This window comes from Pelodiscus sinensis, chromosome 14, assembly GCF_049634645.1.
Source record: "Pelodiscus sinensis isolate JC-2024 chromosome 14, ASM4963464v1, whole genome shotgun sequence".
In the NCBI taxonomy this organism is placed as follows: Eukaryota; Metazoa; Chordata; order Testudines; family Trionychidae; genus Pelodiscus; species Pelodiscus sinensis.
The window spans coordinates 27,730,372-27,755,105 of NC_134724.1; the positions used below are offsets into that span (position 1 = coordinate 27,730,372).

A 24,734-nucleotide genomic window follows, 5' to 3' on the forward strand; every position below is an offset into this window, starting at 1 on the left:
TATCTGGTACAGAATGAGCAAACAGTTACAAGCGAAAGAGCTACAGTAACTACAGGCCGCTTCATCAAAAAATAAAAATAAAATAAATAAAAACACAACAGTAGGGATTATTGATGGCTTTTGACTAGCTTATAAATCGTAAGCAACCAGCCAAAAGTAATTCAGATCACATCAGGAGTGAAATCTTGATGTTAATTAAGCTGATGGGAGTTTTGACACTAAGGACTTCACCCTAGCTGTTCAAAATTTTTGACATTTTGAAAAATATAAACAAATGTCTAATTTTCTTTTTTTAAATTAACTGTGGGGGAACTATATATGAACTAATGTATGACATTGATGAATTCGACCCCCATCCCCATCCCACCCATTAAAAAACAAAAATATGATACCCTGTCAGTTTGCCTCACATTTCTGAGAGGCAGGTCAAAAGTAACAAACTGTTCCCTGAGTACAGGAAAAAAATAACACTAGAATAACTTTAAAAGGAGGTAGTATAAAACAGGAATTGTATGGGTATAAGGCAGTATAAACATTCACCCTTTCAACAGACTTTTCAACTAAAGCTCTGCCTTTTTATTTCTCATTGAGGCCTAATTAGAGTTTTAGACTGGCATGTGGTTGAAGTCACTCCCTGAGCTAAAATTCCTCACTAATAGCATCCTAAACTGAGGCAAGAAACAGGCCTGCATTCTAACAGCAGCTGCTCAGGCATTCTGCAGAGCTGTGTAAAAATGGACTATGATTACTAATCTATTTAACCATAAAATCTAAGAGGCGTTTAAGGCATCTTTCTATACTCCAAAGCAACTTTATGAATGCTAAGAAGGCATAAGGCAAAGCAGTAATTTTATTATATATAATGGAGAAGGCACCGTTGCTATGAAGCACTGGAATATTGAAACTTCAGCATTCCTTGTCTATTTTTTTTCAGGCAGTTTTCACACCATTCCAAACTGGTTGGGAGCTGAATATTAATTAATTTCACCAAGCTTTCTAGCCTTAGTTGTCAATAAACAGGCAATTTTATGTCTTTGTAGGGAATCCTGGGGAGCCCTGGGGATTTAACTTACATCCTGTCAGCAACTGCTGGCACAACAGAACTGTGTGCAGAGGCACTGTTCTGGGCAGGCTGTGATACTGGAAGATATAGCAATCAAGTGGGTCTAAAGGAAAGTCCAATTATTTTTTAAGGACTCACAGTAGCTGTTTACTGAACATTAAACTACTAACTACATTATTCCTAAACTAATGCACAGTTTTATCAAAGGTAATGGTCCTACAATTTTCTCATTTGAAGTTCTTCAGGTCAGTCATGTTAAATAATTTTATCTTATCCCCTCAGGGATCCCCTGTTTTTAAAGTCAGAGCTTCAGCTAAACAGTCTTGTTCATCTACCTATACAACTCCTTTGATCTCTCTCTCTCTCTGTCTCTCTCTCACTCGCTCTCTCTCTCTCACACACACACACACACACACACACACACACACACACACACGCATCAAAAAAAATCCTACTAGGAAGTATCATCGGTTATGTAGCCGAGACCGACTATAATACAAATGAGGTAAAGCAGTTGTCATTCAGAGTTCGCCACTTGGCAAACTGAGGTAGATATTCAGCAAAGGGCTAACGGTCTTCCCTTTGCTCCAGTGATATATTTTTAACTCTAGTCAGAAAACTTTACTATCCTTTCACATTGTTTACCACTGAACATTCAAAATGAGTGACTTTTAAGAAAAAATCCCACAAAAAACATTCAAAAGAAGTACAGGATCACCTGATGTGTTATCAGGTTTTCCACAATAAACTTTGGCTCCCTGTTCATTGTCTTTCGAACAGACATACATTGTGTGGATGTCTGGCATGACTGTCAGGATAGGTAACTCAGTTTTGTACCGTGCACTGTATTTGAAGAGATGAAATAGAAGTCTGGTCAGTAGCCAGTGGTACCGGAGGCTCCTCACAGTTACTCAAGACAGGGTTCACATTCACAAAGGAACTGGAGGTGTGTGGGGTCGCACTTGTAACAGAATAAAGGTGTATCTCTTCGTTTGACTCATGAGAGAATCTTCCAGAGTCTCCAGTCTCATGGCTTCCCTCGCTGTTTGCTGAATGCTCTGTATCAGGTACAATACTGAATGGCACCTGGAACTTAGATTGTTGGCCTGGAGAATTGGGGGAGTCATCTTCACTGATCAGTACCGTGGTGCCGGGCTGATACAAGCACACAGCTTGGACAAATCTTCTCTGAGGCTGGATTAAAAACAAGGGGCCGGGGGGGGGGGGGGGGGAGAGAGAAAGAGAGAAAGAGAGGTTAATCAGCCTCTGTCAAAATAGATACATGAGTAGTGCTTGTTTAATTCCCCACACCAATTGGTTGGAATGCATACAACACCACTAGATGGGAGAAACAATCTGAGCCCTTCAAGAGGAGCAGAACAAAGATAGTCCCAGTTCTCTCTCCTGTTTCCTTGTACAGTACTAGATGATAATTCATTCTACCTAATGACAGATAATGGAGGCTGATTTTCACTGCGGATCCTGTTTTTATTTTAAAGTTACATTTGTGTATCTATTTTCCCCTCCAGGGATTTTTCTTTCATGCAGCACACTTATGGTTGCTGAAAATATTTTACCTGAAGAAGCATTAGAAATATGGAGCTACATACCAGCTTCTAGGCAAGCTTTTGGCTGGCAGTGTATTGGAATAAGCATTTTAAACATAGCTATGGTCAGTCACTATTTCTTGATGAAATGAGAGAACAGTACAAGTTGAATCCCTATAGTCTGGCACTCTGCTCCAGCAACAACCATGGTCCATCATTATTTTATTTAGCTGGATGTCCACTTATGGGCGTGGCCAAGTTTCCCACAGTCCCATAAAGTTTGTTTGCAGCCACCAGTCCTGGCTCTCAGTGTTCTGTGCTGTTATTTAGCTCTAATTTACTCTTAAGTGTCCTCTGAGAGCTCACTAAGCAGTGGAAGTCTTGGTAATGCTGCTAGACAATATTGATCTCCCAGGGTTTGACAAATTCTCTGGTTCAGTACTGATCCTGAGGGTGCCAGACTTGAGAGGTTCAACTTGTGTAAGTCATAATGACTCAATAAACGTAAGTCAGATCCCCAAGCAAGTATAAGTACCCTGAACTATTACTTATAAGCAAGTAATAGTACCCTGAACACTTTACTATTATATACTTGTTTATCCAAAGTCAGTGTAGTCAGACCACTGTATGAGGAGCTACTGGCTCTGGAATTCCAGTTCTAGTTTAATTTCAGAGTTCCCGTTGCACTTTAGATGAGTCATTTACTTTCTAACTTTCTGTGTTCTTTCTGCAACCAGAGAGATAATACTACTTACTTAGCTCTCAGGTTGGTGGGAAGATTATTTAACTGATGTTTACAAAGTATGTTTAGTTCTATATCTGTGCATCGGATTGTTACATTCAGCAACCCTTCATCCACTGATGGAGTGTAGTCAGTTTTAGGCAAAACTTAGCACCTACTTAACATTAGAGAGTCACACTACATAACAGAGTAAGGGACAGGAAATGAAGAATAACTTCTCTATTTGCATTTAGAAGGAGACAAGATATCATCATCATTTAGTACCAAAAGACAGAAACCATCCCCTTAGTGACTAAGCCTTTACAAATGCATTTTAATAACCACAAGCCTAGACATTCTTCCTTGCAATGTCATATGATTATATCAGGCCTTTCAGAGACACATTTATTAGGGTAGGTTACCTCCTCTATTTTCACCTTCTTAGAATCTTGGAAGAAGAGCCACCTTTTCTTGCAGCTGGTCTTTGTGATAGGGCCATAACTGTTAATAATCAGATCAGTTCCCCCCTAAAATAGAGAGGGAAAGAGAGAAAGTTTTGTTTTATTCAATTAAAATGCCAAATTTAAAAATAAATCACACCACAATAATAATTATAGTATCACAAATACAGCAAAGTATTTCAGCCACCATTGCTTCTAGACATCTCTACCATTCTGAGCTTGCATCATCGATGGGTGTGTTGTCTGTGTCTGAATTAGGAGTGGTTCCTGCAAACATTTTTTGGATGAGCAGCTCCATTAAACTCAGAGTACCAGGTGCTGAACTATGACAACATGGGAAAGTAAGGGTAATTCATGCTTGCCAGATTGGTCCCTTAGAATTTAAGACTTATGGGAAAGGGACCATGTTTAATTCTACATCTGCACAACGGTGAGCATCCTGTCAGCATTCATAGACAAATACATGCATTATTATATCGTTTGACTCTACTAAACCTGTGTGTATAAACTACACATAGCTCAACTTGCTTATCCATGAAAATATACAAATAAAATATTGGTGCCCATTTTATTACCTGCTCAGCATCACACTCCTTTAATGGAGCCACTTAGAATATTTAGGAGCCTGAATAGATTTGGGGGGGAGGGGAAAGAATGCCTCAGATTTTTTGATAAGCCCTGTTTCCTGGTACCTTGAACAATACCCTTTGGGCCAGCAGAAGGGTATTGTAAATAGTATGCTCTTGGACTGTAGAACATGTATCCTCAGTAGTGATGTGAGGTGAGAATATTCTCTGGAGAATATTCTCCGAGAATGAGAATATTCTAAGAATATTCTCCAAAAGATTATTTCCTGAGAATTTTTCAGAATTTTCTAATTTTTCATTTCCTCTTGAAATAACATATTGTATTCAACTTTTAGAACACCCTGAATGTTAAAGAGATTTCTTGATCATTCAAGATAGTTTGAGAATGTTATAGAATGTTCCAGAATGTTATGGAACTTTCTAGAACATTCACGAGTCTGGAATTCTAACTGACTGTTATGGAACTTTCTGGAAGAATCACAAAAAGTATATAAAGAGGCAAACAACACATTTATTCTCTTTTGTGAAAGGTGTAATTGTGTTTTCATCAGTATGAAAAGAAGAACTAAGCCTTAAAGTGATGTGTGGGATTATTTCCTTCATAAAACAGTTAAAGACAAAGTGTTATCTGAATGTAAGTACTTCAAGGCTGAATACATCAGAAATGCAACAAGGATGAGAAAGCATATTTCCAATTGTTTGAAGACTCCTGCTTACATCAAGGAAAAGGCAACAAAATTCTCGGAGTCCAGAAGCAGATCACCTCAACCATCAACTGCATCAACATCTATAGAACACTGTGATAGTGCTAGTGAATTTACACATCTAGTTCAGCCAAGGTGTCTCATTCTATAAGTCACTACTTTGATTCTATTAATGAAACTGAAAACAAAGTTTTGGATAAATTTTTTGCACAAGCTATATTCTCATTGGGATCACCTCTTTCACTGATTGAAAACGAAGACTGGATTACTTTCATGCAAAAATTAAGACCATCTTACAAGATGCCATCCAGGTACACACTTTCTAACAAACTTTTGGAAGCTGAATATCAACATGTTGATGCTCTTATAAAAACAAAAATTGCTGAAGCTTCTTCTCTTGCACTGCAGCGTGATGCTTGCAGCAACCGAAGAAATGAATCTGTTATAAATTTTATTATATCAACACTCCAACCAGTGTTTTACAAAACAGTGGCAACTGATGTTGAACGCCATACTGCTGAATATATGGCATTCCATATGGAACAAATAATGATAGAAATAGGCACTGAAAAATTTGGTGCCATTGTCATTGATAATGCTGCAGCAATGGTGAAATCCTTATCAATGTTTAACAAAAAATACAATCGCATTGCTATGTACACTTGTGCTTCTCATACAATAAATTTGTCAATTGGTAAAATCAGTAACTTAAAATCTGTTCAAGAAACTGAAGTTACCTGTAAAACTATTGTGAAGGAAATTAACAAATCGCAAGTTTTGCGAGCTCATTTTACTGCATTTCAAAAAGAGAAAAATCAAACATTTGCACTTAAATTGCCAGTTAAAACTAGGTGGGATTCCATTTTATATTGTTTGAAAAGCTTATTAAATAAAAAATGTCTTAAAATGCCTTGTTGTCCATGAAGATTTACAGACTAAACTGAGCAAATGTACCAGGAATTAAATCCTGGATGAAGATGTATTTTGGGTACGGGTCCAAAAATTGTATGCACTGATAAGTCCTGTTGTTAAATGGATTATGCTGCTTCAATCTGACCAGCCAAAAATGAGCAAAGTTCCTGAATGTTTTAGGGAATTAAACGATCATTTTGTACCAGACAAATTAGTCGAAACAATAGTAAAGAATAAAATTGTGAGGCACGTAGAAGAACATAATTTGTTGGACAAAAGTCAATATGGTTTCTGTAAAGGGAAATCATGTCTTACTAATCTATTAGAGCTCTTTGAAGGGGTTAACAAACATGCAGACAAGGGGGATCCAGTAGATATTCTATACTTAAATTTTCAGAAAGCCTTTGACAAGGTCCCTCACCAAAGGCTCTTGTGTAAATTACATTGCCATGGGATAAGAGGAAAGGTCCTTTCTTGAATTGAGAACTGGTTAAAAGACAGGAAACGAAGGGTAGGAACAAATGGTAAATTTTCAGAATGGAGAGGGGTAACTAGTGATGTCCCCCAAGGGTCAGTCCTGGGACCAATCCTTTTCAACTTATTCATAAATGATCTGGAGAAAGGGGTAAGCAGTGAGGTGGTAAAGTTTGCGAATGATACCAAACTGTTAAGGATTGTCAAGACAGAAGCAGACTGTGAGGGACTCCGAAAAGATCTCACCAAACTTAGTGATTGGGCAACAATATGGCAAATGAAATTTAATGTGGATAAGTGTAAAGTAATGCACATCAGGAAAAATAACCCCAACTATTCGTACAGTATGATGGGGGCTAATTTGTCTATGACAAATCAGGAAAGAGATCTTGGAGTTATCGTGGATAGTTCTCTGAAAACGTCCACACAGTGTGCAGCGGCGGTCAAAAAGGCAAATAGGATGCTAGGAATTATTAAGAAAGGGATAGAAAATAAGACACAGAATATCTTACTGCCCCTGTATAAAACTATGGTATGCCCACATCTTGAATACTGTGTACAGATGTGGTTTCCTCACCTCAAAAAAATATATTTTGGCCTTGGAAAGGGTTCAGAAAAGGGCAACTAAAATGATTAGGGGTTTGGAACAGGTCCCATCTGAAGAAAGGTTAAGGCGACTGGGACTTTTCAGTTTAGAAAAGAGGAGACTGAGTGGGGATATGATAGAGGTATATAAAATCATGAGTGGTGTGGAAAGGGCAAATAAAGAAAAGATATTTATTAATTCCCATAATAGAACTAGAGGACACCAAATGAAATTAATGGGTAGCAGGTTTAAAACTAATAAAAGAAAGTTCTTCTTCACACAGCATGTAGCCAACCTGTGGAACTCCTTGCCAGAGGAGGCTGTGAAGGCTAGGACTATATAACAGAGTTTAAAGAGAAGCTAGATAATTTCATGGAGGTTAGGTCCATAAAAGGCTATTAGCCAGGGGATAGAAATGGTGTCCCTGGCCTCTGTTTGTCAGAGGCTGGAGAAGGATGGCAGGAGACAAATTGCTTGATCATTGTCTTTGGTCCACCCTCTCTGGGGCACCTGGTGCTGGCCACTGTTGGCAGACAGGCTACTGGGCTAGATGGACCTTTGGTCTGACCCAGTAAGGCCATTCTTATGTTCTTATGTTCCCAAAAGTCCACTTACCAAACAAGAAAAACAGGATGTAATGAAAAGTTTTGAAAAAAGAAAAGATATGGCTCTAAAAGACATTCACTATGCTGCAAATATTCTAAATCCAAAATTCAATGGTGAGTGCCTTACTAGAAATGAACAAATACAAGGAACTGAATTCATTGATAAATTAGTCACAAGAATGTATGGCACTGATCACTCAGCAAAAGTCATTGCAGAGTTTGCAGAGTATCGTGCTAAAGAAGGTTTTTTTGGAAAATCATATGTAACAAAATCAGCTGGCTCAGTAGATGCAGTAACATGGTGGAAAGGTATTTGCTATGGGTCAAAATTAGGGAAAGCAGTGATCAACATATTGAATATGCCACCAACAACGGCAGCAACTGAAAGAAGTTTCAATACTTACAGTATCATTCTTAATGCAAAAAGAAACAAGTTAACACAAAAAAAAGGCAGGCAAGCTGACATTCGTAGCCCATAATATAAAGCTTCTTAAAAACCCAAATGATGCTCTGTTGAAATCCCCAAGAGAAAAAAGGAAACAGAACCAGAGAAATGAGGAAGTAGAAATTGATGATGCTGAAGAGAAAGAAGAAGTTGAAGAAGAGGATATATACGAGGAAGAAGAGATAGAAATATATGGGTCAGATTCAGAAAGTGCAGATTCTGATTAGACTTGTATTCAATCCAGAAAGTTAAAAATATTTGTATCCTGAAACAGAAGATTTGTGAAACAAGTTCTAGTAATTTAAACCTCTGTCTTTTTTTCTTTACTTTCCCGAATTTTCATTTTAACAATTGGAAACTTTCATGATTCTTGAAGTTTTATTAAAGAAAGACATTATTATAAATAGTAAACTTCTTTAAAAACTATTTAACAAGTATTTAAGAGAAAATTATAAAAATTTATCGCATTGGAGAATATCCTCAAGAACATTCTCAAGAAAGTTTATTCCCGAGAATTTAGCATCACTAGTCCTCAGACACTTGGCAATCTTTGGAGCACAATGCAAAAAAAGGTACATGGGCAAACATTTGACTGAAATTTATGATTAATCTACTGGCAGATTAATGTTCCAGACAGCCACACTTGTGGTTGTCCTTCCTCATGTGGATTATTACTATTATTACTGATAAACTTTTATATAGTGTATATCTTTAATGATGGAAGGCATTCAGGTGCTAGCACAAATGGCACTAGGGAAGTATTTATATTGTGGAACTGAGTAAGACTCACAGTACCTTAGCATCAATGAAGTTGTTTCCTACTATCATTGGTAATAAGGATTCTTCATTCTCTGCAATTCCTTCAATACTCTTCCCCACCTCGTTTGTACTGGTTAATGAGATGCTGGTATGTGACAGCTGGTCAGTGCCTTGCTGCACAGTTTTAGGAGCAGACATTTTCCTGTGCGATATTAAACAGGAGTATAATTAGCTCATAGGCAATATGTGTAATATCAGGGCTAATGTATTTACCTGAAATGTTATTAGTCAAATAATACTGATAAGTTCTTGATCTTCAGCTTTTATTTGTGTGCTATTACTAACTTATACAGAATTCAAATGCTACCTTGTGCCATAAAATCATATTCCCCCAGGAAATCACACTGGACAGTCTGTAAATGTGTGTATGGAGAGTATTTCTTATGCATGATTAGTAATATTATACAAGTGGAGTAAACAATCAAGAATATCAGAACAGTTCTGGACCCCAAAAAAGCTAAAAAGACTCATCATACTTATCCCTTGCCTAACATATTTTTTTTTAAAAATCTGTATTTAAACTGAACTGAAAAGCCTTTTCTTTTTTAAATAAAGAGTCATTACATATTGAATTGCTCCGGTGCCCTAAGGATCTGACTGGTGCTGAACTAGAGTATTTGCCAAGCCATGGAAGGTCAACACTGTGTAGCAGCATTATCAATACTTCCACTGCTTACCACAGGAAACATGGTCACACCCATGATAAGTGGACATCCAGACTAACTAAAATCAGGCCAGACCACAGATGTTGCCAGACCAAAGAGTGCTGGACTAGAGAGGTTCAATTTGTATTAAAAATCCCTGAATCCCAAACCCATGCGTTAAGACTGACTATTTACTAACGTATTATTCCTTTTCTTAACAGCCAAAACCCAATAGTTTGTGGTCCTTTGTTTTCCCTCCAGCAGGGAATGACATAGGGCCAGATAGTGACCTTCACTTGCACTGGTACAAGGGAGCTGAAGCCAGCAGAGCTGAGCTCTAATTTAATGATTCCTCCCATCCCAAATTTATAGAAGATCTTCTGCAGGTATAGGGTCATGGCTCTGTGGGCTGGGGCCAACCAGGGAGCAGTTGATAAATACCAAATAGTCATCTGAGTCTAGAGGAAAGACTACCAGAGACTTAATGACACTTGAAGCCACATTAACTTCCCTCTGTGTCTTCTACTGTTTCCACAGGGTAAAGCAGGGAAGGCCAATGAGAGCATGGGATCTGAGTGAGATACCCATCTTTGGTGTGAGCTCCAAGAAGTAGGCTAAAAGTTTCAGAGTTCCTTCATCCAAAGCACTTGGACAATACTCTGGTAAAGAAGCATCCCTGAAGGTTCACATTCATACAGGAGTCACTGAGAAAAGCTTATTAAAAAATAATTCACTTCTCCAGTCACAAAGGCATACCTGGCTTTACTGCGATAGATCAAAATTAGGATGCAGATCAGGATGCAGGTCAGGGCTATGCAAACTCCTACAACAATCCCAGTCATCGATTTCTGGTCCAGGTGGTAATAGCCAGAAAAATCTGCAGCATGAAAGAATATATGGCACTAAAAGACTCATTGAGTAAGAATAGTAATCTCTGTCCTGTGCTTGTATCTGGAAATCGATGGAGTTCCAGCCACAAGATTGACAAATTCTTCCTTATAACCCAATTTCTAGGCTTTTGCTATCATATATTTTCACATTTCCTTTGAAATAACTTGCAGTGTATATAATGGCTTGTATATTTCAGAGCATTTTCACCTGGAAGGGCTCAATATCATGTGGGATTTTTTTGTTTGTTTGTTTAATATATCACCAAATCCTGGGGGCCTTTACTCTGTTTTTACTTACTGTATATTTGGGCAAAATTCTCATTGATCACTGGGAGAGTATGTGCATGTGCGAGAGAATATATAGTTGTAGAAATAAGGAAAAACTCAAGTTTAGGCCCATTATGTGTAACATCTCAATCTAGCAACAATAAAAGGCAAAAAGTACACATCTGAATAACTACTGTCCTTCCCTCTCTCACACCCATAGCTTTAGAAAAACCTTCTAAATCTTGATGAACACACACACAGATAAATCCCATTCAGTGACTGAAGGCACAACTTGAAACTCCATTTACATATGAAAAAATTATAAAGAGGTATAAGCTTGATTTGCACAAGGTATTTAAGGGACACGGGCAGATGTTCACAAAAAGTACTGTTGGTGAGATGCCTTCTTTGATAATGACTGTTTCCAGGTAGGTAGTACAGTCTGCTTCAGGGCTGCTCAAAATCCAGGAACCAGAGGAAATTTTCACCTATCTACTTAGGGAGCCATCTTGCCCCTCCTGGCTTCATCCTTGCTGGAGTTCTTACCATGACTAACCTCCAGGACGCTAACATATTATACTAAATAAAGGTCTTCTTTACATTTGAAACATCATAAGGGAGTGATCACAAATCGTACCTGTCTGTATTATTTCAAAGCTGACCACACTCTAGACAAAAGTGTACATTTCAATCATACATTCTCTGTAGCTGGCAAAAAACTGAAACCAGCAATTATGTAGACTGGGACATAAAATTCCAAAAATGTTTCAGTTACGAAAAGGTACTGTAACCATTAAAGACATCAAAGAAAACAAGCATGGGATTAAAAAAAAGTTACAATTCTTTCTCTTTGGTACTTGCCAATAAGTAACATATTTTTACTAACTTGTTGCATCTGCCGAATCTAATCGTTTAGGCCTCTGATTGGACTCCAAAGTCTCCTTTGGCAGGACTGCAAGCTCCACAGCATTTGAAAAAGGTCCATCTCCCACCTCATTGGATGCTGATATTTTAACAATGTAGACATTTCCAGCCACGAGGTTCTCCAGCAAAGCCATGGTTATTGCTCCTATTAAAAGGAAAACAAAAAACTTTTTGTTTTAAAAAAAAGTTTATGTTAGGCAAATAATGCAGGGAATGTACTAAAATTAAGCTATTAGGGGATAGATTTAGCCCCTTTATTCCTCAAAAACTCTTGAGTCTTGTGTACAAAAGACTGCAACTTTCATATTCAAACTATCGGCTACAGGATTGGAGTGAACAGTGATAACCTATTGTCAGTCTCTCTGTACTGTAAGTGTAAAGCACACACTGGTTGCTCTGCTGTACCAGTACAAAGGTGTTGATACAGTGCAGTTCTAAGATTCCAGTAGTGGCCACAACGTCAGCAAACTTAAACCTGCCCCCAACTGCATTTCAGTATGACAGTATTTGTATTGTGAGCCATGTTCTAGGAGCCCCAATATATTCTGTGCTAATGAGCTCCCAGATAAGAGCTCATTCTTCACTGATATCATAATGCAAATGTGACACAGCAAAGGGCTGCAGGCAGCTGATCTGAAACACACAGAATCTGGTTTGGCAAAATGAATGAAGCAGCTTTGGGCAGCATCATACTGTAACTTTAAACTCAATTCAATCCTATTAAATGCCAAATAGATTCCTCTGATTCTTGTATGCTCAAGAAGGACTGCAAAGACAAGATTAGAAAAAGTCTCTCTCACAGATTTAGAAAGTCTCTCTCACATACATGAAGGCACGTAAGTGAACAGGACTCAGTCATGTGGTACTTGTACAGGCAAAACTGCTATCAGAATCAATAAGGATTTTACCTTCACAGGGTTTGCAGACTGATGCTTACAATTCCAACTGCTATTTAACATGCCATAGAAATACATTTCTGTGTTTCTTCCTGCCATAAACATGTTACTTTTCTTTCCAAAATAGTGGCCTAATATATCCTTATCATAGAATCATAGAGCTGGAAAAGACCTCAGAAGGTCATCAAGTCCAGCCCCCTGCTCTAGGCAGGACCAATTCCTTTCTTAACCATAGATTCTAATCAGTTAGCTATCCATAAAAGGTAGCTTTTCCCAAAACATATCCATTACCTGAAAGCATTTGAAGTAAAATGTAAGGTACCTATAACTAAAGGAGCTGTAACCATCAAGGGTGAGGGGTTATATTTCAATACTAGAAGCTCTTTCCCACCAGTTCCTTTTGAATCAGCTGCATTTCTAAAGCAGCTAAGCAATTTGTGCTCATTTTACTGCACATCAAATGTGTAAGGGCTTCTCATCCACTTCAAGTAAGTTTGGAAAAAGGAAAAAATATTCTTCACATTGCAAATAAGCAGCAAACTACAGCAGTGTTTTAGACAGTTGTTGCTGGCACAAACTCAGTCAAATAGAGGATTTTGAAAATGTTGGTGAACGGATAATTCTCTGAATTACTTGAAATGTATCCTTGAAGTCTGAGTTGGGAAGAACTCTTAGGTCTCTTGACTTTGGAATCTTCCACAAAAAGGAGTTAGTTTGTGACTAGCTATTCTTGTCACAATAAACATTAAAAATGCTACTACCTCACCTTTCCTGCAAAGAGATGAACATGGCACTAGTATTGCATGCCCACTCTTCCTATCATGCCTATCACTTGACTAAGCTATTTAATTTAACCTTAAAATAAGAGCATAACAACTTGTTTTAAAATGTTAGAAACCTGAATTCTTCCTTAACCCTCAAGCTTTAACCTATCAATCAACACACAAAATCAGCGACTGCAGAGCTGATTGAGATTAATGGCTTTCCATTTCCTTACCCTCTACAGCATTTTCAGTATGAAATGACATGAAAATGGACAGTGGTCTATTATAAAAACTATAGGTCTCCATATCCCTTGTTCTAAGTATACACATCAAGATTTTACTGGTAACGCTGCTCAGGGTTCCTATAGATAAGACTGAGTTGAACTATATACTTAAAGCAGGGATATGACCACTTAATATTATATGCTAAATACAGTGTGTCTTCTCCTATGTTACAGCACTTGCACTTCAATTACAAATATTTTTTTCTGAGATTGACAAGTAAATCTGTTAATAAGTTTATGAGTTAAAATATAGGTCCTTTAAGAAATTTAGCACTGGGTGTCAGACCATTTTGGACTCCGATGATCTTAATAGTGGGATAACATGTAATCTCACTGAAATCTCAGGTATTGGCTACATTTCAAGACTTTAGGATCAATGGTCTTTCTGGTGTTATTCTTTATGGCTGAACCTTTCCTTTCAAGCAGTTGATAAATGTTCTATTACACAGAATTTCATAGAGAACAACCTCCTTTCACAATGGCTGCCGTCCCTACCGAATGTTCTCATTGGGACAAGGAACACAGCAGCTCTTGGTGAGCGGCTGTTTGCAGAAGAGCATCTCTCTCCAATTAGTCTCAAAGGGGTTGTATGTCTCCACTTCCTGACAGAATAGGGGGCATCCATCATTCCCCAAATTCACTTAGCTTCACTCTCATTGAAAGAAATGGCAGTATTTTAGACTCCAGAGTCTAGCCTCTTCTGACAAACTTTCAGTAATGAAAACAAAATAATTAAGCCTGGATATTTCTTTTTCAAAAGTTACCTATTGCACTACTATGCCCTACAACTCCTTAGGTTTTTGATGCTTGTTTTAAAGGTAATTACATCATTGGCAAAATGTTATTTATCCTAAACTACTGATATGTATTCTGATCTTCATATTAATATTTTTCTAGGAATAATAGATGCCTGTTGTTGAGATGCAGCTCTTCAGAAAGCTAAGTCCTACTACTGCAAATCCAATACAGCTATACGAGAAAATAAGGAGGGATCATATTCTGGCTACATATTCTTTCAATGGCTGCCATCACCTGACAATGTAAAGTGCAACATTGTCCTGCATTTTGCTTCTGCCCTCCCTTGGGACTGAGAACACAGCAGCTCTTGGTGAGCGGCTATTTATAGAAGAGCATCTCTCTCTCCAAGTGTTCTCAAAGGGGTTGTATGTCTTCATCTCCTGATTGCTATAGCTTTTCCAACACTAGCATTTATTATTACAGTTTACCTTCTCGGTGTAGCACCTGCCACTCTCCAGCAATCCAAGCCTTCCTAGATGCATAGAGGATAGTATAGCGAGTAACAACTGTTTCAGGACCATCAGGTGGCTTCCAGGAAACCAAAGCAGTATCATCTTCTATCAAAGTCACCTTCACTGCCAGTGGAGGGCCAGTTGGTGCTGGGAGGATAGTAGCACAATATTATTAGGGCAAACACATTCATATGTGCTTAAAATTACTCCAAAGAAAAGAGATGTAAAGCTCCTAATACCATAGCAATGGCTGAAGCTATGTTCTAAATAGATAACTGGGCAAACATACATCAGTGTCCTCAAAAGGCACTTTCTTTTCAGTTAAAATTTAGTCTACAGCTTAGATTTTATAAAATCAAGCTTTAAAAAAAAATCTTAAGATCCTGATTTTCCTTTCATTCCAATGGATAAACAAACTAACATTTCCCTTAGTGCGTATGCCATTCAAATAGTGCAGCACAGACAAGGTTAAAGTGAAACTGACTTTTACAGATTTTCATAGTTCAAGTTGACAAATGCAAATAAGTGAACAAGCATCTCAAATACTGAATAGGAAATTGGATTTTTAACACAGTTTGTTTTGATAGTTTCAGATTTTAATAACATGGATAAAGATTCCCCCCCCCCCCAGTATATGATTTACAATTTGACTGTGTCCCTTTTACATGATAATTCAAAACTCTTATTTATGTTATTTTAATACAAATTATATTTATGGAGGAAGAAAGTTATATTTTATACTCCGTCAACTTGGATTTTCTCTTAGAATTCCTATACAATTTCATATCTTCAAAACAGCAAGAGTGTGCAGAAATGTAATTAGGCAGACAATCCATACAAACAGGAACAATAGCAAAGCAACTGGGATAAAGAAGAAAGACAAAATTAACTTAACAAAACTCAAAAAACAGACTAGCATTTTCAGGCCCACTGACTCAGAAAACTTCCTTTTGAGCACAGTATTATTATTGACTAACCATAACCCTTCCCTATTGCCCTTACCTTCTGGAAGTGTGGTATGGTAAACTACTGGACTCCAGGGACTAGATAACTGATCCACATGCAGTCGAACTGCAAACTCATACTTGGTTTTTGGTTCTAGACCTTGAACCAACATGTGAGTTTCCGACCTATACAGAAGAATTAATAAAAGACATTTAATACTAAGAGTAGTTGATGGTTTCAAATCCAGATGAGATTCCGTGGGTACTAATACGCAATTCATCCCATATAGAGGAACATGGCAAGTCCTGTGGACCAGTTAAGCTTATTCTGAGCTATCCATCAGTTAACGTTACTCCAGGTGCTAGCGTGATGTTTGTAAATCAGTTTATTCATCTTTAGATGTTACTCACAAAATTGAGAAATTTGGATCTGCTTTGACTCTTCAGGACCCAATTCTGCTCTTAGTGATAACTTGGGTTAACATGACTGGCTGTACTGACATAAGAGGAATAACTTTGAATTTAAACTGACAGCACAGATCATAGAATCTGCCTCTGGCCATTTATGTAATCTCCCATGTGCTACTTCCATCTTCTGTATTCAAATTCTGCAAGCCTGTATTTGCAATTTTTTATTTTTGTCAGAAATGGGAGTTTACTGCCCTGCTGCAATTATTTTAAGTACAAGTAACAATGTGAAAATTATACTGAATCCAATTTTAAAGTCAGGGAGTTTACATGTACACACACACACGCATGTATTTGCATTTTTTCATAGAGGTAATTGTATTAGTAATCAAGTAAAATTTAGTTTTAAAATGCTTTGCCTTTTCTGAACACCTGTGCAATACTTTATTATTAATAAACACAGCCAAAATACTTAGCACTGGCAGAAGTTTTCATCATCTAAGGTAGTGGTTCCCAACCTTTTTTATACCAGGGAACAGCAAACTCATTCAAAAATTGTTGGCGGACCGGCACTGAAATATTTGTACATTTGTTATGGTAATTAATGTATCTGCATATTCATTATGGTAATTTTAAGTGGTCACGTGTTATTTTACATTGCATCTGTATGCACACAATAGATGTCATTGTAACCATAGCCCATAGTATGAGGCAAATCAAAGGAGAGGGGACATGATGGTTAACAATAATTTTAAAAACTGCTGCACCTGCACACACACACACACACACACACACACACACACACACACACACACACACATTTAAAAAAAAACTAATAAAACAGTTGCTAATATTTTTTAAAGATTATTCTCCAGTCCAAACCTTTTGCCTCAATTGTACCAGAGTTAGAGGCAGCAGTTATCAGATCTGACCATGTTGACTCATTCTGCACATTCATATTTTCCTTTGTATTTAATAATGCATAATAATGTGTGTGTGCACTGGCTGGGAGTAGCTGGAGGCCAGAGGAAGGCTTACGCCCAGCGGGAAGGGAGAACAGAGTCGTAGGGGCAGCCACCCTTCATGCGGCACTTGGCCCCGGTAGCCGGAGCAGCTGCCCTTCACACAGTGCTTAGCCCTGGCAGTCGGGGCAGCCGCTCTCCACACATTTGAGTCTCTCCTTGGTGGCCGCTCGAACACTCTCCTTACAGGGAACACTCCCATGATCTTGTATTTTTAAAAATAAAGCACATCTTTGTGATCTAGGATGGATATTGCAAAAAATTTGCCTGTCAGAGGAGAGCCTCCAGAAGAGATCAAAGATTAAACTTAACTCCACATGTGCTGTTGGGACATGTGAGCTGTGATTCACCACACTGCTTAGAAAATCCTTAGGGAGAAAATCCCTAGGGAGATGCTCTGGGATGTAACAAGCTCAAATCACAACTTTAAAGCTCAAGGTAAAGATGGAGGGCACCACAACAGCTCATGCCCTGAATTTTCCTGGGCTAGTCCCAAGGAAAAAAGAAACCCAGCCAGATGCCCAGAGGAAACCCACTGATAAGCATATGGTATTGATCAGAAACAAAACCACCTAGTCTCCTATATGGTAATTCCTCATTCTGAAGCTCTAAAGACCAAGCAAGTCAAAGAGCAGAACCTTTTCTTAGATCAGTAACATTATTCCTTTTTGTTCCTTATTTTAACAAATCACAGGGATGCCTGCAGCTAGTTTACTAATTCTTCTAAATACAGTGTTTCTCAAAGTGGGCCCTTGACACTTATGGTGTTATCCCACACGCTTCCCAGCCATTAGAGTCCTCTAGACCTGAAATTCTAATGTAAATAAATATCTGATTTGTTTGTGTGTGTATATGTGTGTGTGTGTGCGTGTGTGTACGTACAAGTCCTCTTTAAGAAGTCATTTATTAGATATGTAATCAAACAAACATGTTTTCAATCCAAAAGACATTGATAAGTCACTGGAAGGAGAACAAGGCTAGGTAGAAATGTCAATCCAAGCCCCAGTCATCTCACTGAGGGCACTACCAGAAATAAATCATAAAATAACGTACATTTTTATGCTATATATGCGAGGTTGGAGTTTGAAGCTTGTGGATGAGAGGTTTGGTTAATTGAAAACAATTCATACCCCAGAAGGAACCCAGAATATTTAGTTTTTTCCTTCTGCCATCAAAGAGTGTTTTTCCAGAACAGTGTTTTCCCCTTCACCTTTCTAACAGTGAAATATAATATGGGAATGGATCTGTGAACACGTTGCTTCTTGCTGCAAAGCCCTTGCCTGTCACTCAGTTGCAGAGTAAATCTCTGTTGTAGAAGGAGGGGCACATGTACTCTGAAGAAGTAGATCTGCTAAGCCTTCAGGGTTGGTGGCAAAACAATGAGAACACAGCATCTGCAGTCACATTATAAATGCCAGACTGAACAAGATCCCAATTTGGGAGGATTATAATTAGTCGCTTTTTATCCATCACACTCAATCTCCGTTCCCTAGAATGGAGAACTATGAAATTATCATGCTTCCAATCACTATGTATCCAAATGGCCTATTTTGATGCTGCATCTATTGCAGAAATAATAGACATTGGGAGTGAAAGCCTCAATTTGTTTTCTCAAGGTTGAAACCTACCTCAATTTGTAGTGCACCTGGCCCCAGCCGAGCACTGCAGCCGCTCTCCATGCAGCAATTGGCCCCAGCCAAGTGCTGCAGCCATTCCACATGAGCTCACCTGCCAGGTTTCACAGTGGCCACTAGAGTTGGAATGGAGCCACGATGAGGCTGCCCCTGTAGGGACAGGCTCACCACACTCCGGCTCCAGCCACAGCAGATCCGGTTGCCAGCCACCCCACTCACCCTGCTGCTGCAAGGGGAAGTGGGCAGGAAGGGAATTCCTTTATGGGGAACCCCAGTGAGTGGGGCTAATTAAAAGCTGGGGGTGTGACATGGCATGGGAACCACTGGTCTAAGGCAGTGGTTCCCAGCCAGTGATCCATGGACCGCTGGTGGTTCGCGATGCTACTTTAGGGGCCCACAAAAGTTTAAAATAGAAATTAAAATAAATGTACAGAGCCTCTTGCAGCCAGCACATCCTTCAGCCCGCGTTGCTTCCCAAGCTGCAGAAAGTAATGCAGGCTAAAGTATGTGCAGGCTGTTGGCACAGAGCCTCATCTCCCCGCATGGTGCTGGCAACATAGCTAACGTTAGTTACTCCCCTTGCAGAGGTGGTTTATGCACTTTCAGTTTCAATGCTTTAAACTGTTAAGTGTAGACAAAGCCTAATACTAAGTCCTTTTCAAGCATCCCATGTGGGATCCTTTCAGCATCCCATGTGAAAGCAAGTAAATATTAACCCCATTTTTCTAATGGGAAAATTGAAGCAAATACGTTATGGTGCAAATATCTCTAATTTTGGATGCTTATCTTGAGACAACCTGGGCTAGACTTCCACACATCCTGAACATCCACAACTCCTGCTGAAATTGAGCAGAGTTCTGGGTGGTTAGTACCACAGAAAATCATCTACAATTTCAAATCAGGCACCCAAAACTAAAGAAAAAAAATGGAGGCCAAGGTCATAGCGGGGTAACTGTCAGAACCAGAGGTAGGACTTGATCCTGACAGTGGTGGAAACTAGGGATGTAAGCAACTAGTCGAGTCACTCACTACTCCACTAGTCACTCCCCCTTTTTCTGCCTCTATCAGAGGCAGCACAGGGTGGGGGGGAAGCATGAGTGATGCTGGGGGGAGCCGGCTTAAGAGCCAGTTCCCCTCAGCACCATCTCTGCGGTGGGGGGTAGGCAGGAAGGGGAAGGCAGAGGTGCAGTGAGGGACCAGGTGCAAGCCAGGACTCAGTTGTCCCAACTTGTGTCCAGTCCCAGGCGCTGCACCTCTGCTTTTTATATGTAGTAAGAGCCAGGTGGCTCTTACTACATTTAAAAGGCAGAGCGGGAGTGAACTCTGCTGTAGATCTACAGTTTCCCCTCTTATCAACTAATCGAGTAGTCGATGGAAATTCCATCGACTACTCTATTAGCTGATCAAATGCAATTGAACATGCTTAGTGCAAAGGGCAGCCCTGTCACATGGATGCGAGCCACACCAGAGCTAAGCACAGCTTGATCCTGCAGGTACAGATGCCTACTTGTGCTCAGAACGGAGTATTACACATACACATATCTCACATAGTGGAGAAGGTCCACAAGCATCTGGCTCTGCAGAAGCAGGCAGAGGGCATGTGGTGCCACACCCGCTGCATACATGTGTCCACACGGCAGCAGGTGGACGTAGATGTCCCTTCCTCACTAAATTTTCCTACACCGATCAGTTATAACAATAGGGACCATATGCACAGACAAGGGCCAGGTAGGGACCTGGCTATATCTTGATGAGCACCAGGATCCCAAACAGGCAGCCTGAGTGGAGTAGCAGCGGTATGAAAGCTGGCCAGCCCATGGTGTGTCCCCACCTCATCCAGCTGGAGAGGTAACCGCAGACAGACTTCCTTTTCCCATACAGTTGCAGAGCCAGGCATTCCTCTCTGCAGCCTGTGCAGCCTCTTCATGAAAACCTGTCCCCGCCCACACAGGCAGGCTCTGGACTTCGCACCATCCTGCACACTTCTTTGGGTCTCAGTGCACTCAGTGGCATGCTGAGATAAAATGCTTACTTACCTCAGAACTGGTGTTCTTCGAGATGTGTTGCTCATGTCCATTCCAATTAGGTGTGCGTGCACCGCATGCACGGATCCCGGAGCTTTTTCCCTTAGCAGTATCTGTTGGGCCAGCCAGGGAGCCCCCTGGAGGGATGCTGCTATATCGGTGCCGCTATATCCCTGCTGGCCTTCCACCCTCTCAGTTCCTTCTAGCCGTAATACTCCAACAAAGGGGAGATAAGGTGGGAGTTGGAATGGACATGAGCAACACATCTTGAAGAACAGTTACGAGGTAAGTAACCGTTTTTCTTCTTCGAGTGCTTGCTCATGTCTATTCCAATTAGGTGACTCCCTAACAGTATCCTAGGAGATGGAGTCGGAGCCTATCAGCACCTACTTTACAATAGACTGCAGCACAGCCCTCCCATAGGCCACTTCTACCCTGGCCTCCTGAGCGATCACATAGTGATCAGAGAATGTGTGTACAGAGGACCATGTAGTTGCTTGACAAATGTCAAGAATGGGCACCTGCACAACAAACGCCATGGACACTGCCTGCGCTCTCATAGAATGAGCTGTCAGAGGAGGCCCGGGCCTACCCATATGGTCATAGCACTCCCTAATACAGGAGGTAATCCAAGAGGATAGTGTGACGGGGTGGAGCAACCCCGCCACTCGAGCGAGGCAGATGGGGCCGCCGCGGAGCCGGCAATCAGCGCGGCAGGCCCGAGCGGGGGCGGAGGGACACGTCATCACGCGGCGCCGGGGCGCGCCGGTGATGACGTCGGGAGGGCAACGCCAGGGACGGCAAGGGGAGGGGGGATAAAAGGAGCCGGGGAGGCCAGGGAAAGGGGGGCGGAACCGGCGGGGCCAGCGGACCCGACTGAGCAGGAGCCAGCGGCAGCGGGGCAGGAGCCAGCGGCAGCGGAGCAGGAGCGAGCGGCGGCAGAGCAGGAGCCAACGGCAGCGGGGGTGAGACCTGCGGCAGCCAAGCCAGCCGGAGGAGGGGCCCGAGCGAGGGAGGAACAAGCAACGGGAGCCAGGCAAGGAGGCAGCCGAGGCAGCGGGGAGCCCGCAGGGACAGGCGGGTACCCGGAGCAGTGAGGGTCGGCGGAGTGGAGCAAGACCCAGGGCGGGCTGTGTAACCCGAGAGCAGGGGCGTTTTGGGGTACCGACCCCCCCTGCTACCACTGAGAGGGCACCTCTCAGTGTCAGGGCCCTGGGTTGGGGTCCGGAGAGAGGGCGGGCCCGGACCCCCCACTCCGCCCGGTGACCCAGAGTCAAGTGTTAAACTGAGCGCGGCCTAGGGGCAACAGGAGGGGCGGCGGCCCGGACAGGCGGCCCCGTGACACGTGGTGGAGAATGTGGGCAGTGGCGGCCCTGTAACGGAGGGCACAGGAGGAGAGGGGCCTCGTTTTTCTTTCGGTCTTGGTCCCTTCCCCCTCTTCCATTTCCATTGCCACCCCAAATAGGTTGAGGCACCATGGATGGGGACAAAGTCGTGGAGTGGCTGGTGGATAGCCAGCGTCAATTACAGAGCCAACAGACAGAGGCATTGCGGCAACTGACAGCCGAATTTAGGGAGCAGCAGAAACAGCTAGTTCGGGAGCTGAGGGATGGGACAAGGCCGGCGGGACCCACCGACGAGGGGGAGGAGGACATGACGGGCCCAGTACGATTACCCATCAGGCTCGCCAAATTGGGGGAGGAGGACGATACCGAAGCGTTCCTAGTGACGTTCGAGCGGGTGGCCATAGCGGCCCGTTGGCCCCAGGAGCACTGGGCTACGATACTCGCCCCCTACCTATCCGGCCCGGCGCAGCTCGCCTACCGAAGCTTATCGGACCGCGACGCGTTGTGCTATTACAAGGTTAAGGAGGCGATCCTCGACCAGATGGGCATTTCCCCAGAGACGTACAGGCAGCGGTTTCGAGCAGCAAAGTACGGAGCGGGGGAGCGCCCCCGAGCGGTCGCCCAACGGATCCGGGAAGCCGGGCTGCGGTGGCTGGAGCCATCTAATAAGACAGCAGCCCAGGTGGCGGACCTGGTGGTACTTGAGCAGTACTTGCAGGTGCTCCCCGCGGAGGGCCAGCAATGGGTACGCCGACACCTGCCCGGGACTATGGAAGAAGCCGTGACGCTCATGGAGCACTTCATGGCGGCCGAGGCACCAGTAGGACACGGCAAGATAGGGTCCGTGACCAACCCGGTGGGTCGGGGAGACCCCAGCCCCAGAGGGAAGGAAGGGCGGGGCAACACAGGGCCCAGGGCCAGAAGCCCCCCAACCCGAGGGCCGGAACGGCGATTAGCCCCAGTGTGGCGCGGGGCCGAGCACCGCGAGAGAGTGGAAGCACGGACCGGGGCCGAAAGGGGCACGGAAGAAGCATCGGGCCCCCAAGTAAAACCGACGTGCTTCCAGTGCGGCCAGGAGGGCCACTTCCGCCGGGAATGCCCCATGATGGACTGCACGTTCGGACAGCCCAAACCCCAGAGAGGGCCGCGATCGGAGGTAAGCCGGGCCCGTATAACAGGGCAGGTACGCCTAAATGGGGAGGCAGTGGAGGCCGTACTGGACTCGGGGTGCGGGCAGACGCTAGTGCGGCGAGACGCGCTAGGGAAAGGGGTGCGCACCCGAACCCCGGTGTGGATTAAATGCGTGCATGGGGACACTAGGTCGTACCCCACGACCTGGGTGAAGATACACGACGGGCAACAGGGCGGGGATCTGCGAGTAGCAATAACACCCCGGCTACCCTGCCCCGTGTTACTGGGCAGAGACTGGCCCGGACTGCGGCGGCTCCTGGGGGAATGGGACCCCCGCGACCAGGGAGGCACGCACGAGGCATGGGCCACCCAGGAGGAGGACGCGGGGCCACTGCCCCCGCAGGAACCGGGGAAGGGAGAGTCATTGGCAGCCCTAGAGGTCGATAAGGGCGACTTTCTAGTCCTACAGCGGGAAGACCCGACGCTACAGCACGCATGGGAAAACGCACTGAGCACCCCGGGGGAGGGCGAAGAGGCCGAGCAGAGGCCCGGGCAAGGCCCATATTTCAAGATCCAGGGGGATCGGCTGTATCGGGTCCCGGGGCTAGGAGATGGGGCAACCCAATTGGTCGTGCCGAAGGCGTATCGGTGGCGGGTGATGGAGATGGCCCATAACAATCATTGGGCAGGGCACCTGGGGACTGAGAAAACGCAGCAACGGGTGCTCCAGAGGTTTTATTGGCCAGGGGTGTACCAGAACATTAAGGATTTCTGCCGGTCGTGCCCGCAATGCCAACGGACCTCTGGGGCCCGGGTACCCCGAGTCGCCCTAGTGCCCATGCCGCTGGTATCGGAACCCTTTGAGCGAATAGGCATGGACCTGATAGGACCCCTGGAGCGCACCCGGAGGGGGCATCAGTACATTTTGGTTGTAGTTGACTACGCGACGCGTTATCCGGAGGCCGTGCCCCTACGCAAGACCACTGCAGCCGCGATAGCCGACGAGCTCGTAAAGATGTTCGCCCGTGTTGGACTCCCAAAGGAGATTTTGACCGACCAGGGCACGAATCTGGTGTCGCGGCTAATGAAGGAGCTATGCAACTGGCTGCAGGTGAAGAAGATCCGCACCGCAGCCTACCACCCCCAGACGGACGGCCTCGTCGAGCGATTTAATCAAACTTTGAAGGCGATGCTACGGCGATTGGTGGAGGATGATCCACACGATTGGGACAAGCTGCTACCGCCCCTGCTCTTCGCGGTACGGGAGGTACCACAGTCATCGGTGGGGTTCTCGCCGTTTGAACTATTGTACGGCCGGCGGCCGCGGGGTATACTAGACTTAGTGCGGGAAGGGTGGGAGGAACAGACGTCCTCCGCACTGG

General features: G+C 43.0%; 1 protein-coding gene across 1 annotated transcript in view; it reads right to left on the minus strand.

Annotated features, from left to right (window-relative positions):
- Positions 1-398: 398 nt before the first annotated feature.
- PRTG (protogenin) overlaps positions 399-24,734 on the minus strand; it is a 149,536-nt gene continuing 125,200 nt past the window's right edge. The window contains exons 14-20 of the mRNA XM_075897295.1: positions 15,846-15,973; positions 14,820-14,990; positions 11,612-11,794; positions 10,325-10,445; positions 8,901-9,066; positions 3,754-3,858; positions 399-2,257 (exon numbers count right to left, since the gene is read on the minus strand). Of these exons, the coding sequence (XP_075753410.1) occupies positions 1,889-2,257; positions 3,754-3,858; positions 8,901-9,066; positions 10,325-10,445; positions 11,612-11,794; positions 14,820-14,990; positions 15,846-15,973 (1,243 nt within the window). The 3' untranslated portion in view covers positions 399-1,888. The remainder of the gene's footprint in view (positions 2,258-3,753; positions 3,859-8,900; positions 9,067-10,324; positions 10,446-11,611; positions 11,795-14,819; positions 14,991-15,845; positions 15,974-24,734) is intronic.